The 19,032-nt window shown below is 36.2% G+C and overlaps 2 protein-coding genes across 6 annotated transcripts in view; one reads left to right on the top strand and one right to left on the bottom strand.

Annotated features, from left to right (window-relative positions):
* Nucleotides 1–18,890, top strand: part of LOC135205411 (adenylate kinase isoenzyme 5-like) — a 95,488-nt gene extending 76,598 nt beyond the window's left edge. For all 4 annotated transcript variants that reach the window (XM_064235949.1, XM_064235951.1, XM_064235950.1 and 1 more), the window contains 8 exons: nt 4,022–4,204; nt 4,730–4,835; nt 5,595–5,711; nt 7,126–7,325; nt 8,340–8,453; nt 8,881–9,063; nt 11,410–11,501; nt 12,534–18,890. In XM_064235949.1, the coding sequence (XP_064092019.1) occupies nt 4,022–4,204; nt 4,730–4,835; nt 5,595–5,711; nt 7,126–7,325; nt 8,340–8,453; nt 8,881–9,063; nt 11,410–11,501; nt 12,534–12,696 (1,158 nt within the window). In that variant the 3' untranslated portion in view covers nt 12,697–18,890. The remainder of the gene's footprint in view (nt 1–4,021; nt 4,205–4,729; nt 4,836–5,594; nt 5,712–7,125; nt 7,326–8,339; nt 8,454–8,880; nt 9,064–11,409; nt 11,502–12,533) is intronic.
* Nucleotides 1–19,032, bottom strand: part of LOC135205409 (uncharacterized) — a 155,540-nt gene that overhangs the window by 99,928 nt on the left and 36,580 nt on the right. The window lies entirely within an intron of this gene.

Genomic DNA, 19,032 nt, shown 5'->3' with positions numbered 1-19,032 from the left:
TCATATATATATATATATAGTCTAAATATCTATATATATATATTTATTTTTTACATATTATATATATATATAAATATATAGATATAATTATATATATATTATATATATATATTGCGTCTGTACATAAGTGTTACGTGTCATTTTTACCAAGATCGTAACGTAACCTGTTATATGTTTAATTTAAGTCATTACCCAAAAGATTCTTCAGAATTAGATAAGCTAATTTGAATGAGACATTGAGATGTTAAACTTGTGTAAGCTTTGTAATGTGCGTATGTATATATACATATATATATATATATATATATATATATATATATATATATATGTATATATATTTATATTATATTTACTATATATATCTATTTATTTTATATTTTTATAATATATATATATAATAGATATATATATATGTATATATATGCTAATAGCCCTATATAAATATGTATTTACCTATTTTTACCTTAATAAAATATGTATATATAATAACACACACATATACATACATATGCATATTACAAATCTACGCAATTTTCTTCTTTTAAGCTAGATATCTATATATCTATAAATAAAGGAAAGGAAGGGAAAACAGATAAGCTAAATATTCAGAGTCAAATGAATTTCTAAAATGAAATGCAATTAAGGGACATATTATACTTTCTGAGGTTCTTTAGATCAAGAATAATCCTCCTCCTTTAAAAAGTATCCATAAAAACAGGGGTGATTGTATCTCTCCTATTTCCATGACCCTTGCGATAAATTGTCGTCTTAATCATAGCAGCCTACAGCACCTGACCTTTGACACGACGTATACCTCCTAAAACACCCTGCGATGCACCCCAGTTTACTCTGTGATTGGCGTTACTTATATAATTAAAAGTGACCAAATTTTAATAAGTGTAAGCGTATCTGATCGATAGTTGGTGCTCAATTTTTCTGTGGGAAAGGCTTTTCCCTGAAGCCCATATAAGTCTCACTGCATTCCTTGCAAGAAATGTAGACTATATATAGTATACGCACACATATAAATATATTCATATACATATATATAATCTATATATATATATGTGTGTGTGTGTGTGTGTAATTTATATATATATGATATATATATATATGGTTGTGTGTGTGTGTGTGTGTGTGTGTGTGTGTATTCATGATATAAATAGATAGATACAGCTATAAATTGTATTTTTATTACGGTCGGGGTGAATGAAGCATAACAGCTGCTCAATAATTATTTTAAATTCCCCCTTTATTCAGAGGAAGAAAGCCTTATGATTTGTAAAAATAAGTTGCTTGCCTATTCAGTCTTCACTGAAATATGAACTTTATTGGAAATGACCCATGAGGACTTAAGGATGGCTATCAAAAGATGAAGAATGGGAAGGCACAGGTAGTTGAAAGGATATCAAGTGAGATTATCTGAATTTAGAGCCGAATTTTAACAACTATGTTAGATTATGAACATTATCACAAACACATGGAAGTTCCTTTACATGCGTAGCACATAAATCCTTAGCTGCTTTAGTATAATTGACGAATATGGCACACAATGTCTGTGATCTCTTGACGGATGCGTAAGACATTATCTGTTACAGTGAGACTATAAACATTACATCTTACTTATGCAACGATTAGGCTTATAAAATGATTCAATATATTTATGGTAAATTTTGAAAGCAAGTTAGTGTTTAAAATATTAATATTAGCAATATAAATTTCTAATTTTATACATTATCTGTTACACTGAGACAAGACATTACATCTTACTTATGCAGGGATTAAGCGTATTAAATGATTCAATATATTTATGGTAAATTCTAAAAGCAAGCAAGTATTAATTTTAGAATGAAGTGAGTCCTAAATAAAACAATGATCCATGACGGTTTAAAGTAGCATTACAAGCAGTTCATAACTTAAGAGCATTAGCATCAATGACACTGTCAGGAATACCGTCCTGTATAATTAATATTCATTATTATTCTTTCTTCATGAACATTCGTCCTCATGGAACGAGCAAGAAGACATGACCTTGCATTGCAAGAAATGATTCGTAAGAAAGGAAAGGTACCTACTGTACTGTATATGATAACGATTAACAATGAATAGATTCTCGATACATGTGACTAATAGCAAATAACCAATGAATAAAGCTAAGATGAAGAATAGATTATATATATATGTATAACTGAAAGCAAGTATCTATATAAACAGATAAATAGAAAAACAAATAACCAAATAATTGTACGTTTGAATGCAACCCAAAACAGGGGAATTAAAATCATCAGGACAGTATGAAGACGGCAGAGTGAGACATCTTATTCCACCGTGAGTGTGGTATCATGACACCGCACTGAATGTGGGAGAGGTGCTCCTCAAAGAGAGCAGTGTACGCGTACTTCGCGAGGCCCCAAAATCATGCTCTATGCTGGGAACAAGGACCCGTTCCGGCCCTGGCTTAACTGGCGCACCTACTTAGAAGAAGAATGCAGAAGCGTCAACAAGGCTTTGCTATGTGGCCTTAGCTATTCAGGACTTTCCCAGATTCTTTTTGAAGAGACAATACACAGTACAGATACAATAACTTCTGTCGGCGATTTGAAGTCATGACCGCTACTGATGCGGAAAATGACACCGAATGTGGCGATAATTCCATAGTGATCGTTTCGTATGTGCGTGTAAGTGTAAGTGTGTGTGTGCGTATTTGTGCACACTAGAAATCCATGTCATAGACGTAATTGCTAAATTTATTTGTATGTGAAGAGCTTTGTAACTATATATATATATATATAGATATATATATATATATATATATATATATATATATATATATATATATATATATATATATATATATATATATATATGTATGCGTACAAAAACACAAAACACATATAGATATATACATATATGTGTGTATATATATATATATATATATATATATATATATCTATATATATATATATATATATATTGTTAAAGCGTTCCCTAAAATTACAACAACGTTGCGTATGTTACTTGAAGGTAAGTTCATAACTGTTACCTTATCCTGTTAATATTAAAACTAATTCGCTCTAATCACTTAAACTGCCTCTTAAAGCATAAAACTTTTAAATCAATACGTAATGAGCTCTATTATTCCACCATTATATTCCACTTTCTCCAGTATCATAGAAATGGCTTCGCTTTTGGTGGTCATTATTTTTCTGACGTTAATGCGGCATGATTGTTCTCCATCGCTTGAGGCTGTATGTGTGTATGCTTTGAATTTGCATGATATTTGTTACTTAAATAACATTATAAACTGTCATTACAAAGTTATTTTTAAAATATTAGAAAAATTTATGTATTTAAAAACTGGCTAGGTTAACTGATAGCTAAAATGAACAGTATTCAACGTATTTATTGAAATAATTAATTAGATAAATAGTTTCATCACACTGACAAAATATTGAAATTTTTATATTCTACTTTCTTGGAATTATTTCATTCAGTGAAAGATGTCCGTTTGTTTGTGTTCAGATTTGATTTGTATCATCACTGAAATGAAATGCTTACGAAAACAAATTATTTTATTTTGAGATGCAGGTATTTTGATGCATTTTCTATAATTATGTTATTTGAAGTCTTAGCACTAGCTTCGAGTTCTGCTTCGTCATAAGAAAGTGAATATGTTACTTGAACCCGAAAGGGTTTTATAATTTGACTCGAAATAATAAGTACTTTAGTTTTCATGACCTGGCAAAATCCAGCTTATACCCAATGATTTTTTAGACAGCTGGAATATCCTGCGTAGATGTTAAAAAATGTAAAACAGATGAGTGTTGCAAATGACGCAAATAAAAAAAAAAAAGATGAAAGGTCGGAAGGATCAAGTACCCATAATCATTCCAAGGAAAATAGCAAAAATCAATCCAGAGAAGAAAAAAAAGAGCTCCCACTCATGGGAGCACAATCCCAAGAGTTCAGGATCGATGCCATCAACTGCTCTCCTTCTAAGACTCTTGCTCTCTGACTCCAGCTGGGGAATATCGACGGCGCCATCCTCTTGGACTGGAGAGAGTCCACTCTCCTCAACAACCTGGAGGCCGGAGCGAGAATGGGCACCCTCATGCTCGACGCCGCCAGGAAGGAGCTCTCCGATTTCCACAACAAGGTCCTCCCCGTCTGCGAACATTACGACAATCAGGGGCTTCTCTTTGTGGTAGGTTCCGCGTTTGCGAGTTCGTTGTCAGTCACTCGCCTTTAGTCTCCTGCCATTATTGGGATTATGAAGTGAATGTCAATTATATCATTGTAAATCTCAGAGTATTATTAATTACAAATGACTCTAAATCAAGGGGAAATATGTGTTATTTTTTCTATGTAGACAGAGATGGTATCATTTCAAACCAGGATATCAAAATTTGCAAGTCTTCAAATATTTTTTCGCCATGAAAAGAATTTTTATGATTGTTGGTTTAGAATGACAAAACACATAATGAATGAAAGGCGAATTTATAATCATTTTCCTCTAATACCATTCAATAATCAATTTACGAATCTTAGATTTGCCTTTGATAGATGGAGAGAGATTCAGATACTTATAGAATCTCTAAAATGAAAGAAATGTTCGTTTCTAACCATTTTTCGTAAGTTTCCATTTTGAATCGAGGGATGGAGAAAGTTAAAGTGACAGTTCGTGCTTTTATCTCTGATTCCTATTCCATTTCTGAATTCCTTTTATCAGGTATCTGGAGAGAGAAGTCAAGAAGATGTGTTCCGCGACGTCCAGAGAGCTCACGCCAAAATCCTGGAGCCCAGGACTTTGCCTCCTCCTTCCAGAGCATCTGTTGGTGCGCTTCTAAGTATATTCATTCAATGTCCCATTGTTTCCACCTTCTATAGTAGATTCACATCAACCGTGCATTTGATGTCTAGGCCAGTCCCTTACGATGCTCCTGATTGGCTGTTGATAAGCCAGTCACATGGCTATCAACCAGTCACAGGGCTGGAAACTCTCAGTCTCTCTCGAGAGTTCACATGGTCAGGATGTCTGTTCCATCTCTATGGAGGTATATGTTTGAAAAACGTATCCCTCAGGAGAAGAGGAACACACATCCTGCCTATGTGAACTCTCGAGAGAGACTGAGAGTTTCTAGCCCTGTGATTGGCTTATCCACAGCCAATCAGGAGCGTCGTAAGGGACTGGCCTAGACATCAAATGCACGGTTGATGTGAATCTACTATAGTATTCTGTTTCCTGCTTTTCTTATCATCAAACAATTCGTTTACTTATTCTGATCAACTATCCCACTAAAGTCAAGGTCCGGTAGTGTGACCTTGAGAAGTCGCACAATTAACAATTTGATTGATATTTGATACTGAAGTCGAAGAGCGTGTTAATTTTGTGTATCCATGCTAGGGTTCAAAATTTATCCACATATTTGTTTATCTGTTTGGTCAGTTATCTATCCAATTGACAAAAGAGTTAAACGAATAGAGGGATAAATGCGCAGCGCGTATGGATTAGGCGCATTTATCCATCGATCTGTTTATCTATTTTGTCAGTTATCTATCCAACTGTCTGACTGACCATTTGTTCACTCCTTCAGGGTCCTACAGAGAGTACCGGAACATGGTGTCCCTGGTGCAGAGCAAGGCTCTCTCCGCCTCTTCCATCAACATCAACCCGGAGGAATCGAAGCTCCCTCCCTGTCTCTTGTTCATGGGTGAGTGGCCTTGCAATGTGCGCTCGTGGAAATGAATACCGTTATTAGAACTGAGATACGCTTAGAGCCCTCATTTCACAGTCTTCAAAGACTTACAGCAATGGGAAAAGCTTGCAAATGACACATTTCCTCCGGCAATGTGCACGTTATCAAATAGGAAAAATTGAGGATAGATTCATACATACACACGCATATATATATATATATATATATATATATATATATATATATATATATATATATATATATATATATAATAAAAGGAGCCCATAAAAAAAACAAAATATAGAGCGAAAAATACTATATTTCAGAGACTGCTGTCTCCCTCTTCAGGTAGATGAATGAGAAAAGTTACAGAAAACCTTGTCGATGATATCTGAATCCCATGCTCCTTTTGAGATGATATCTGGGATTCAGCTATCATCGACAAGGTTTTCATTCAAGCAGCGCTTAAGAAGATTAAAGGAAGATTATCAGCGGGAGTGACCTTGACATAAATTGGCTTGCCTGTGGATGGACCTCTTGGTATAAATACCACCTTTTCTGTAACTTTTCTCATTCATCTACCTGAAGAGGGAGACAGCAGTCTCTGAAATATAGTATTTTTCTCTCTATATTTTTGGTTTTGGTGTTTTTATGGGCTCCTTTTATTAGATGGAATTCTGTTGTAACAGAACATTTTTACCAGTCATATATATATATATATATATATATATATATATATATATATATATATATTATACATTATTCTTTTATTTTTCAGTGTCAGTTTACAATAACATGGTTATTAATTCCAATATGAAATTTACCTAGAAGCAATTGAATGAAACCTTCTGCTCTTTTAGTCCTTTTATACTTTTTTTATTCATTCACATCATTTATATATATAGATGTATATATGTGTGCATATATATATATATGTGTGTGTGTGTGTGAATGAATAAAAAAGCGAAAAACTGACTTATAGAGAAAGAAGTTTCATTCAGTTATATCTAGAAATGAATAACCGTGCTATTGTAAACCGACATTAAAAAATATAAGAATACTATTACTCCTGTTTTTTTTCATCTGTCCATCTGCCTGTGGTGTTTTTGTATGGTAACACTACGTCCCGGGCTTTAGATAATTACGCTATGTGTAAGTTTTAGGTAAATAAAAGGATATCTGGTGTACATTTGCAACTGAAAAGTGTTTTAATAATTTACTGTATGCGAATTACACCGTTAATATTCGAAATAGGATATTACTATAATCGCTGAATGTAAGCTGAATGTACTATCTAAAGCCCGGGGACGCAGTGTTACCATACGCAAACACCACAGGCGGATGGACAGATGGAAAAAAACAGAGTATAGTTAACAACACATCAGACTTAATGTGACTTGTATTATTATTGAGCTTTGACCATCTGCAGGTGGGCCTGGCAGTGACAAATGGCGGCTGGTCAGCGGAATCACCTACCTCTACCCTGGGTGGGCTTGTGTGGGCGTGGGGCAGCTCCTGCGAGACCACGTGACCAGATGGAAAGAGGACCCTGAGTCGTATGGCGACCTGCCGGAGGAGAAAGTCCTCATGATTCAAAACCTCATGAAGAAGGGGGAGCTTGTTCCTCAGGTAAAGGATCCTTGGAAGATACGTATATTATTATTATTATTGTTGTATTTTTTTTGAGGGGCGGGGGTTCTATCACAGTCCTCCAATTCGACTGGGTGGTACTTATAGTGTAGTGGGGCTCCGGGTTGCATCCTGCCTCCCTAGGAGTCCATCAGTTTACTTACTATGTGCGCTGTTTCTAGGAGCCCACACTTCTGCATGAGTCCTGGAGCTACTTCAGCTTCTAGTTTTCCAAATTCCTTTTCAGGAATCTTGGGATCGTGCCTAGTGTTCCTATGGTTATGGGTACAATTTCCACTGGAATATCCCATATCCTTCTTATTTATATTTACTTATTCATTTTTTCCCTCTCTTTCTCTTCCACTCTGGTGTCCCATGGCATTGCGACATCAATTATTATTATTATTATTATTATTATTATTATTATTATTATTATTATTATTATTCAGAAGACGAACCCTATTCATATGGAACAAACTTCTAAAGAAAATGGTGTTCATTACAAAGAAGTAACAGAAGGCAATAGGGAATACAGAAAGACGAGATCACTTATTAAAGAAATATAAACAAATAGATAAATACTTAGTAAAAATGTAAATTACTAAAATACAAGAACTGTATTGGGGTAGTCCAAGCATGCATTTTCGCCTGAGGTTTGCACGACATCCTAGGAATGGTGTTATTCCACTCCAACGGTGTGAGGATTAAAGGACCTCTGGAACTTTAGGAGTTCGACAGCGAGGCACATTGACTGCGTACTGTGCTGCTGTGTCAGCGAATCTGGTTGCTCTCTCTCTCTCTCTCTCTCTCTCTCTCTCTCTCTCTCTCGGCAGATAAAGGGTGATCAGGGATCAATTGTGAATGTGAATGATCTCTGTTGAAATACAAGTTTGTTCTTACAACATCTTCCGCTCCATTAGCATTTATTTATGGTTCTTTTTCACAGACCACTCTGTCAACATTTTGAAGATCTGTTAACTGTTTTCTACTGTCAACTTTTACTCTTTATTTCAGGATCTCATCTTAAAGATACTAAAAGATCGTTTGGATGTATTAAGATCCCACGAAGGTATTGTCATCGTAGGATTTCCGAAGGACGTCATACAAGCCCAGACTTTCGAAGAGGAGGTAATCTTGCATCCTATACAGTAAAACTTAGTTTGTATGTAGATGCACGTATGTGAACGTATGTATGTATGTACGTGTGTTTATCTTAAACATTTTTATCGCTAAATAAAATCACTATTCCTCGGTAGCACAAAACATACTTTCAGAATAACATGTTTTTTTTTCTTTCTCAATAGAGCTATCTTTCAAATTTTATTTATATTACTCATCAGCCAAAAACCCTTTCAGATAAAAATAATCCCCATTTTCTAATACACTGTCATTTAGACATTCTAGAATTCCAGTCTCAAAAATTTTTTTTCCTTAACCATACGTGAATACTTTATTCGTGACATTCAGTATCTCAAAACATTATCTTTTCTATAGACAGTCTTCTCGCATCTCCGCAATGTTTGTCTCTTATCTAGCAACATTCCTTGACTTGCAGTTCCACCAAATCGCTCCCCTGCTGCTGATCGACTGCTCTGAGTTGGAGCTGGGGAGAAATCTCGGGAGGAGAGAGAACAGACTCGACGACAACGTGGCAGCCGCCAGAAGGCGTCTGGCCATCTACCGGGATGTCACCCTGCCCATGCTGAAGGCCTTCGATGAGAAGAATCGATTAAGAATAGTGAGTGAGCTATGAATTCTATCACTCGATGGCAAACAATGTATATGTCTCTCTATACATAAACACATAGTATATGTGTATAACTGAATCGAAAAAATTTGGAACGTAATGAGTATATAAATAAAGGCATAAGCCACGAGGGAAAGTGAAACAGTGGAGTGCTGCGAGATCTTTAGACTCAGGGTCCTTTACTTAGCTAAGTAAAGGACCCTGAGTCGAAAGATCTCGCAGCACTCCACTGTTTCACTTTCTTTCGTGGCTTCTACCTTTATTTACATGGTATATATATATATATATATATATATATATATATATATATATATATGTGTGTGTATACACACACACACACACACACACATATATATATGTATATATATATAGTGTGTGTAAGTAAAGTCGGTCAGGTGTGTGTGGTGTGTGTGTGTAGGGTAAGCAATTTTGCAAAGGATGTTTTAGAAAAGCCGGGGTTATACCAATACGATCTTTTACTCCTGAAGTATCTCATAACATGCATTTACTTAAATTATTTCAATGAAAGAGGTTCAGGTGGTCTATTGCAACTTAGAAATACCTCCAGTCTCCTGGCTCTATGTGTTTGCACTAGAATGTTTGTTCGATTTACCAAAGATGCCTCATTTCTGCTGGTAGGGGTGCTGCAGGGTGTGGCCTTATGGCCCTAATTATTTTCTGGACATCAGTTTCGGTACTCTTAATTTATTATGACTGTGTGGGTTCCTGCTACTGATGGAGATGATGTAGTCTAAGAATATTTGCATATCTAGTGCTGGTTTTAGTATTTATTAGGTTTCTTTAAATATTTAAGGGCAGTGTTGTTCTGCATCTTTAGGGCAGCTAAAGATTGGAGAAGCTGAAGACTCAGACTCTTTGTAGGGTGCATTAGGCATACCTGGTTAGTGACGATTCTACAAAAGATGTCTGCTTTGAAGACGATCTCATAGTCTATAGGATGTAGATCAATATACTATCTTCGTCATCCTCTTTGATGATCCCACTTTGGATATGAAATTCTTTAACTTTCTCATTTATTATGTTCTAGTCCTGAATGGAAGCTCTCCAGGTATTGCAGAGAATGGGTGTTTTTTGGTTTTTTTTTTTTCTACCTTTAAATGATGACTCTTTCCTCCAATAATGATCACTTTTTTTCTAGTCTCATTCATGAAGTACAGAGAAATGGTTTACAAAACATCTACTATTTTCTTGGCTTGTCAGTTGCTTAAATGGCTACAAAGATGTCTTCTATGTATTATCTGTAATAGATACTTGGTTTCTGGATCCTTACTAAAAAAATCTCTTTTCTTTATCAGTCATGCATGAGCTAGTAAAGAGAACACCAAGAGGTGCTTCCAGTGCCACTCGATCCACCTACCACAAAAGCTCTTAGAGTGGGACTATAAAGGGGCTCTTTTATGCACGGCATCAGTTTGTCTCTCATTAGCGCTTTCGGAATTGGGAAGGGGTCTGTGATAGATCTGTAGATGTTATTTAATGTGATACCGATAACTTCCTGGCCCTAGACCTTGTTCAGCATACTGTCCATGTCCAAGAATGCAATGTCCTCATCACCTTTCTGGTTTTAAGGCTATCGATGAATTGCAAGGCAAATTTCAAAGAATAACTTGAAGGCTGTATGATGCTACAACGTCATTTACGACTTTGGATTGCTACAGGAGATTTGCGGTGTTTCTTCTGGAACTGGTAATGTTGCTCAGGAAATCAGTTTCCAGTATGTATAGGATTAATCTCTTTATCTGGTAGAACTCCCTTTGCATGGCAATAAAGATGTTCCATAATGTAAAAGAAGAGGTTACATTTGCCACAACTACTGGAATGATCAAGGACACGATAGCCACAATACTGTTGATGGTTCCGTCAATAAGTTCTCGACTTTAATCGATGTCATGTCAGCATGTGGAACTATTGTCTTCAGGTCAGTGAACTCAGCCGTCAATGGGAGTAACTCCAGACACGCCCTTAAATACTAACAAGTACTTTCACCTGTGAGTGATACCTTCCGGGACGTGATAGGTCTCTGGGAATCGCAGATGTCTGGGCTGTGAATAGGGACCAGCGAAACTAGGACTTAAGAAAAGCGCCTGGATCGAGTAACCTTATCTATAAAGGCTTGCTGAGAACCAGATGGCGCTTACCCCTCAAAAACAGAAAAGTAATATGGTGAAATGTATATACGTAGATATGCTTACTCACGTCTTTTTTTATAGATACAGTTTATGGAAGATAAATAACACGTTCATATGAAAAACATAGGACTTAGATCATTCTTTCTCCTCCGCATTATATAAATGAAATAAACTGACTATTTCCCAGATTGACGGTGACGCAGACATCGAACAGGTGGAGCGTGAGGTGAAGAGAGCTATTTACGTCGAAACGCAGAATCTTGGGAGACGTTCCCACAGGTAGGAAGCCAGTCCAATTTTTTTTTTTACTCATGAGGACTCTAGCATGGAGAGAGAAATATAACTAATAATAATAAAGGTGGAACTAGTTTTTCTGGCAAAAATAATTCGTATCAAACAAAGAAATGTTTATAATTTTGGAGGACGTACCCCACAAATATCTTTATCTATGATTGCTTCATTAAATTCAGATTGTATTGTCATTCAATTTTTTTACTTGTATTGTGTTATATTTTTGGGTACTGCAAGATACCAGTGAAATCCTAAATATCTTACATAGGTACATATTTCTAATCCTTAAATATGCGAGTATTGGCTTCATGAGTTGTATTATTTTTTGTTACTGGGAGATACCAATGAAATCCTTTAATATCTTGAATATGTATGTTTTTTTTTATCATTGAATATACTGGCTTCATTTACTTTTTCTCCTTTACTGAACTGGATCTTTCCTAGATAGTCACCCCTTAGGGTTTTAACCCGTCACGAATCCACCTTTGCAGAGTGTTCATAGTTGATTCACATCAACCGCGTATATGATGCCTAGGCCAATCCCTTACAACGCTCCTGGTTGGCTGTTGATATGCCAAGCCAATCACAGGGCTGGAAACTCTCAGTCTCTCGAGAGAGTTCACACAGGCAGGATGTACGTTCCGTCTCTCCTGAGGGATACGTCTTTCAAAAGTATCCCTCAGGAGACGTGGAGCATACATCCTGCTTATGTAAACTCTCGAGAGAGACTGAGAGTTTCCAGCCCTATGATTGGCTAATCAACAGCCAATCAGGAGCGTCGTAAGGAACGGGCCTAGACATCAAATGCAAGGTTCATGTGAATCTACTATAGTACAAGGTCGTTGGGGATGACCGTAAAACCATAAACAGAAGACTGTAAATATCAGAAAGCTGACCCCCGAGAAATATTAGTCCTAGATAACAAACACCGAAAACCCTTGGGAGTCATTATCCAGGAAAGATCAGACGCAAAGGAGAGTTGTTAATACCTCCATCGACTTCTTTCCCATTCCATTGCAGACGCAAGGGCGAGGACATCCCCAGCCCCGACCAGGCCAACGGCAACATTCCCTCGGCGAACGAGACCGAGCCCGACGAGGACCGGTCTCTCTCGCACGACTTCAGCGACAACGACGTCGCGGAGAACGTGGCGCACGAGCAGCTGAAAGCGGAACTGGTCTGACACAAGCACGGTGCCACTGGACGTAGAAGGAAATCTGTGATAACTCAAACCTCAACCCTCGAAGTAGTCGTCTCCCGGGTGTTGATTTTTGTATCTATAGAGTATCAGCACTCGAAGAGGTCTTGCTTGTGTTGAGTTTTGATAGAGGAACATTAGCCACCTTGGGGGACAATCTGTTGAAAGTTGCTTGAATTCTGAATCATTTCTCGTTCGAATCTGTACAAAATGCGTCATTCCTAACTGGAGAGGAACAGTATTATGAGAAATTATGAGTTTGGGACCTATTTTTCTAAGGCTCCAATGGAGATACTATAGATAGAGATGGTCATATTTTTCTCGTCAACAGTTATGGAACGTGCGCAATTCTCCTGAGGTAGATCTATGGTCTTTAAGACAAACTATTCAAGCAAACTTCGAAGTATAGGAATCATGGCTGTACAACTGTTTAGGTGTAAGGAATTTAACTTAGTTTTAATTCTATCCTTGCTCATAGTATTTAACTTGAAATGTTTTCGACAGTTTTTTCTCTTCTTTACTTAGAAATTTGTAGCAGAGACTTAAACTCATGTGTTTTGACCGCTTTGTCTGATTACCAATACCGGAGAAGAGTATGTGTTAATTGAGCTGTTATGTTCCCTCCCATACAGACCTAAACAAGAATAGTCACAAGTCTGACAAGTGAGAACCATCCTTGTTTTAACGTTACATAGTTTTTCTACAATAAAATTTGCTTATGGTGTACTGTAGTTTACAGGGATAATGAATTGCAATTAAAAAAAACTAATTTTTGAACTTTATAAAACGAATTTCGTGTCACAAGATATATTCAAATTTTAAACAACTGGCAATATATTTGTATCCAAGAGCACTCAATCCTGGGAAGGAAAAATGACACATGAATTTATATGACAGGAGAGGTATAGTTTTGCAAGTCATCTTGATTCTGCCAGTGAAGAACACGGAGTTATTTCTCTACAAAAGAAGCAGATAAACTCAGCGCTTAGCGATTCTCTCAAATTCTTAGCCGAGTAGACGAAAGAGTTAACAAATGTAGGATACTTTAGACGTCCCCCCGCCCCTCCTCCCCCAACACATTGCCTTGTTAAATAATTTAATTATATAAATAAAGTGTCCCTTTGAAATGCAGCTTAGCATGAAGCTTTGTTGAATAAGTCAGAAATCTTTCCAAATGGGACTTTGTTTATGCGATTAACCTTGATAACAACTGCTGCTATTCATCGGAACGTTACTTGATAATAAACAAATAAATAAATACTAGGTGCCTCATGGTGACCTCGTATCGACTGTTCGCACTGAAGGCAGTTTTCATGAAGTAGATCTATGATAATTCTTTACCCAAATGCAATGGGTACTATATCTTTTATTTATATGTATATATACATATACAGGCACGAGAACTCCTGGACATTCGTGAAATAAGAAGCCAAAATGCCAAACTGCGAACGTTTCTGAATTAAAGAAGAAGCTCTAGCAAATCTTAAGCAATGATTATATTGATTTTAGTTTATGAGATGTAGTTTTGATGATATCGAAGGCCTCAAGTTCCACAGTGCAGGGAAAGAGAGTGGAAGAACGTTGATTTAATATTCTTCCATACAGAGACGGGTGGTATAGCAACGTAGTGTCTATTGCTAAGCAAGTCTAAAAAAAAGCAAGGAAGAGGAGAAAGGAAAAATGAAAAACCCAGTGTTAAAGATGGAAGGTTATATGAAAGGTGACAAGGGGTGACAGCCTTCAGAGAGCACACCCGAGTTGTGGTGGACACTGCACACAGGAAGGTCCTTAGTCAAAATTCAGCATAGAATGTTCTTTATGAAAAGAAACAAAGAAACGAAGCTTCCCTCAAGTGATTATTGTCTGGAGGAAATGTTCAATGAAAACTTGAGAATAGTAAAATCACGTGCGCAGTGCGTTTAATGTTAGATGACAAGGTCTTGCAAATATTAACTGTACACTGGATGTGAAAAGTCCTTGCATCGTTGAAAAGGCTCTATCATTATAACGTTCCACATATTGCAAAAGTATGACACACACATATACAGAGGTGCTAGACTCTTGAATGCAAAAACAAAATGGAAGAACTTTGCTGATCAATTCTGATTGCCATTAGAACGTGAAGATGTTCAGAGTGGACAGATTGTCCAGAAATATTGAACAGTTCTCTTCATACAACTAAGATCATAAAAAGTATCCTGCAAGATTCTTTATATGAAACTGATGCTACAAAAGAAGGTGATGCCTAAAAGAACGAGACGTTCTTCAGATAAGTGATAATATATCGACAAGTGTAACTGATACGGCCACATTCTCGCTCGATTCTAACATTATTTATCACTTGTAACCGAGTTTCAGACAACAACAAGAAGAATGAGCGAAATTGAAGTACAAACTATGGGAACATGAATATATATGGAAAAGGTGAAAAGTACGAAATTGCTCGGATACTCGATCGAGGTACTAAAATTTCATTTCAAAATATAAAAAAAAAGTCCAAAAAAGGCTCGCTCAATCACGGATTCATTCGGACTGTCAAAGATTCGACCTTACTATATCACCAGAACTTGTAGCAAAGCATTCATTGATTCTGCAGCTGAGGGAGGAAAGGGTTAATTGCTAGATTCTGAATAGTACGCCATAACATTTCTATAAACCTTAGGGGGAGATTTTAAAAATAGTAATTCCTTTGAAGATGATGTAGCAGAAAGTAAGTTCTTCAGGGAAAGGTTGTAATTTCTCTTCTGCACTTTTTACACTGTTTTCTACAGAATACAGTATTAGAATTTCAGTGTTATTGTCAAATCCATAGAATGCAAAACTTCTAGAACGTTTAGACAAATGAATATGATAACAAGCTGTACGAGTACATGTGCCAAAATTTCTATCCAGTGAGAGGAATTTTAGCCTAACAGAAAACAAGCTCTTTCTCAGGAGATTCTTTTACCCAGTGTAGCACCTTCTCTTAAGTCTCCTCGTTTCAGGCAAGGCCCATCAAATACACTCTATGTATATTTAAAGAACCTATGCTCTGTTTTTTTTTCATCTGTCCTCCAGCGTGAGGTGTTTGCGTATGGTAACACTGCGTCCCGAGCTGTAGATAGTTACATTCAGCTTACATTCAACAATAATAATAACCCTATTTCGAATATTAACGGTGTAATCCGCATACTGTAAATTATTAAAACACTTTTCAGTTGCAAATGTACACCCAGATATCCTTTTATTTACCTAAAACTTACACATAGCGTAACTATTTAAAGCCCGGGACGCAGTGTTACCATGCGAAAACACCACAGGCGGATGGACAGATGGAAAAAAACAGAGTATATAGGTTTCAGGGGAAGATTTCTGAACGAACACCTAAGCTGCATAGGCTTGTTCACTTGTTTTTGATCGCGTTTTTTTTTCTTTTTTTCGCACAGAATTGCGTAGTAGCAAAACTTCCCGTGATTTTAGAATGGCCTGGAGAGGGAAGAACAGGGACTGATTATGAAAATTATAAGTAGTGGAGTTCTAGCGTTGTTTCTGCTTTGAGACCAATAGGATCATTAAATCGCTCGTGTTTCCAATGACATATGTCATGCGTTCACGCATTCATGATTTCCTATCAAGATAATACAGCTTCCCTCCCTAGGCAGTAAGTCACGACGTACAACAATGCAGGCGGGAAAATTAAATCAATCAGTCTGTACACCATTGCATAACTTTTATAAAATCGTAAACACTTTTAAGAAGAAATGTACGAATTTCATGAGCAACAACTCCCAAGAAAAATATAGGTTACATGTTTCTTTGTATTCATTTTAAAGGTGTCAACAATAAATAATTAAATATCCCCAACGGTGTCATTTCGAGTACAGGAAATTAGCAATCAGTGCAAAAATTATTTTTTACCTCTGAAGAAAAATTTGTCTTTATCTGTCATACGCCCTTTCTTAGTTATACACATTTCTAAAAGCACAAGAAATGCCTATAGTTTTATGGGAATCCCAATCAATTTATTTTTACTCTTATGTTAAACATAGTTTTAGGTAAAACTTTAAATTTCATATGTGATAACCTTACAACGCAGAAGACACGTCTTTTATGTGTAGCATATTTCCATGAGTCAAATCTTTAGGGGTAACAGTAACATAAAAGTATAGAAATAAACACAAGGCTCTCGAATACAGTTTTAGTATGATGTATCGTGCCTCCTGAGATTGAGTGTCTAACTCCGCGCTTGTTTGATAAGGAGAGTGAATTTTGTTTAGAAGCGAATAATACGACTTCAAGAAGAAGGACGACTCCTAAATCCACTTCTCGAATTTGAAAATATGAAGAAAATATCAACGTTTCAACAGAGAAGAAGATATATCATCACTCAGGCTTGAGGACTAAGGTTATGAAGTTACGAAATTGGTATGTAAGTAATTAGACCGGGAAAAGCTCAGGCCTTACGTCTTCAAGCATGGAAAATTATTTCTATGGGAGAACATACGTACGTCACTTGATGAAAACTATTCACACTTTCATTTTTAGATAATCTGTAAATATGTTGATGTATTGAAAAAAGGAACTGAATATATTAGTTTCCCTCTCCACAAAAATGACAATCTTCCTTCAGTGTTGTGTTAGTGGAATCGAACTGAAGAAAATTGCTTCCAAGGCAAAAGGTCAGTTACTTTTCTTCTGGTCTTTCACGGCCAGTTGGGAATCGGTGCTAAAAGTCAGGAAAATCGGATTTCGTGAGACTCAACGTGACGAAATCTTACGAAAAATGGCTGACAGGACAAACAAATCATCATCCCCTTGAATACAAATCGTGAGTAGTAAAAAACACATCCAAACATATACGCATACACAGATAGATATACGTATATTGTATGTATACTTCGTCTGGGTGAGGGCCCGTGAATTTAAACAAATGTCACCATGACTCTGCTATGAAGAAAAGCTTTACACCAAGGTTCCAGAATCTGGATAAATGTTTACAAAGATTCTTGTCAGGCTAAAAACTGTGGATGGTTCGGTTATGAGAAAACTGACTTTTTCATTTTGACATCGCTTGTAACAAAGTCTGTTTCCACCCTCACTTCAACAGAAAAGGCATTAGTCTGGTATTTCTGTAACATACAGACGAAAATTCTGTATTGTGGTAATAAGGAAGTAGGCGAAATTTTTTATTTGTTATTCCAACTTTTATTTGCTTAGTCTAATTGCCATATGAGCGACAAAGTTGTTACAGGGAAGTTGTATGGCAATTCGTATGTGGATGTAAGTATTTAGAAAACTTAAGGAGGAATGATGCAGCTAATGTTAAAACATGTCTTTTTAAATTGTTTTATTCTCTGGATATTGACACATTTTGGCCAAGAATTTGTACTTACGGTTTCATCGCTATTTCAGACATTGCCTATACTCTTTCTGGTCAAACATTGTTTTTCAAGAGCCACCATCACGCATTTCTGAATCTATATCAATAATGCAAGTCAACGCTCTCATCTGGAGGTAGTTTGAAGTGAAGTGTTATTTTGGCATCTACACACATTCATTCCTTTATCTTAATCCATTCACATCAAACACTGGACTACTTTACTTGCTTGTCATCTTTTCCGCGTTTCTTTCCTTGATTGATCCTCTGTGTTAAAAGAACATTTCGTTGTTTGGTTTAACCTTAAAAACGCCATAGAGAGAGATGTCGTCAGTACTCAATTGGTAATGTCATGAAGGGAAACGTCTTTCAGTTTTAAAGAACATTCACGAGTCATGTTATAAAGAGAAATGTATGTTAGCCTCAAAAGAACTATTTCAAGGGGAATCGTTTTATGAAAGGAAATGTTCGTTAACCCTTTAGAAATTATGTCAGTAACAAAGAATGTTCGTTAACCCTTAAAGAATTAAGCCAATAACAAAAATGTCCGTTAATCCTAAGGGAATCATGTCATGAGAGAAATTTTTAATAATCCTAAAGAATTTGTTACAAAGAGAAATATTAACCCTTGGACAATTATGTCATTTATAGGAAAGTTTGTCAATTAATATGGAATTGTGTCACAAGAAGAGAATGTTAAGACAGGGAAAAAGGAATACTACTGATCAGGTTTACCGATGAGATAAATGAATCCATCATTTCTGATTTAAGAGATATATGAGTCTTAATAAAAAGAGATTTACAGATATCTTTTGAAATAGCACCCGTGTGTTTCAGTACCCTCTTCAGCGAAAATATTTTGATTATTATGCATTTGTATTACCAACTTTACAAGGATACTTTATTCAGCAATTTTCTTATTGACATTTCAAAGTTTGGTCTGCGTTTTTAGAAAAGAGGTTGCT

This window comes from Macrobrachium nipponense, chromosome 24 (assembly GCF_015104395.2).
Source record: "Macrobrachium nipponense isolate FS-2020 chromosome 24, ASM1510439v2, whole genome shotgun sequence".
NCBI lineage: Eukaryota > Metazoa > Arthropoda > Malacostraca > Decapoda > Palaemonidae > Macrobrachium > Macrobrachium nipponense.
This window is presented reverse-complemented; position numbering and strand designations above follow the sequence as displayed.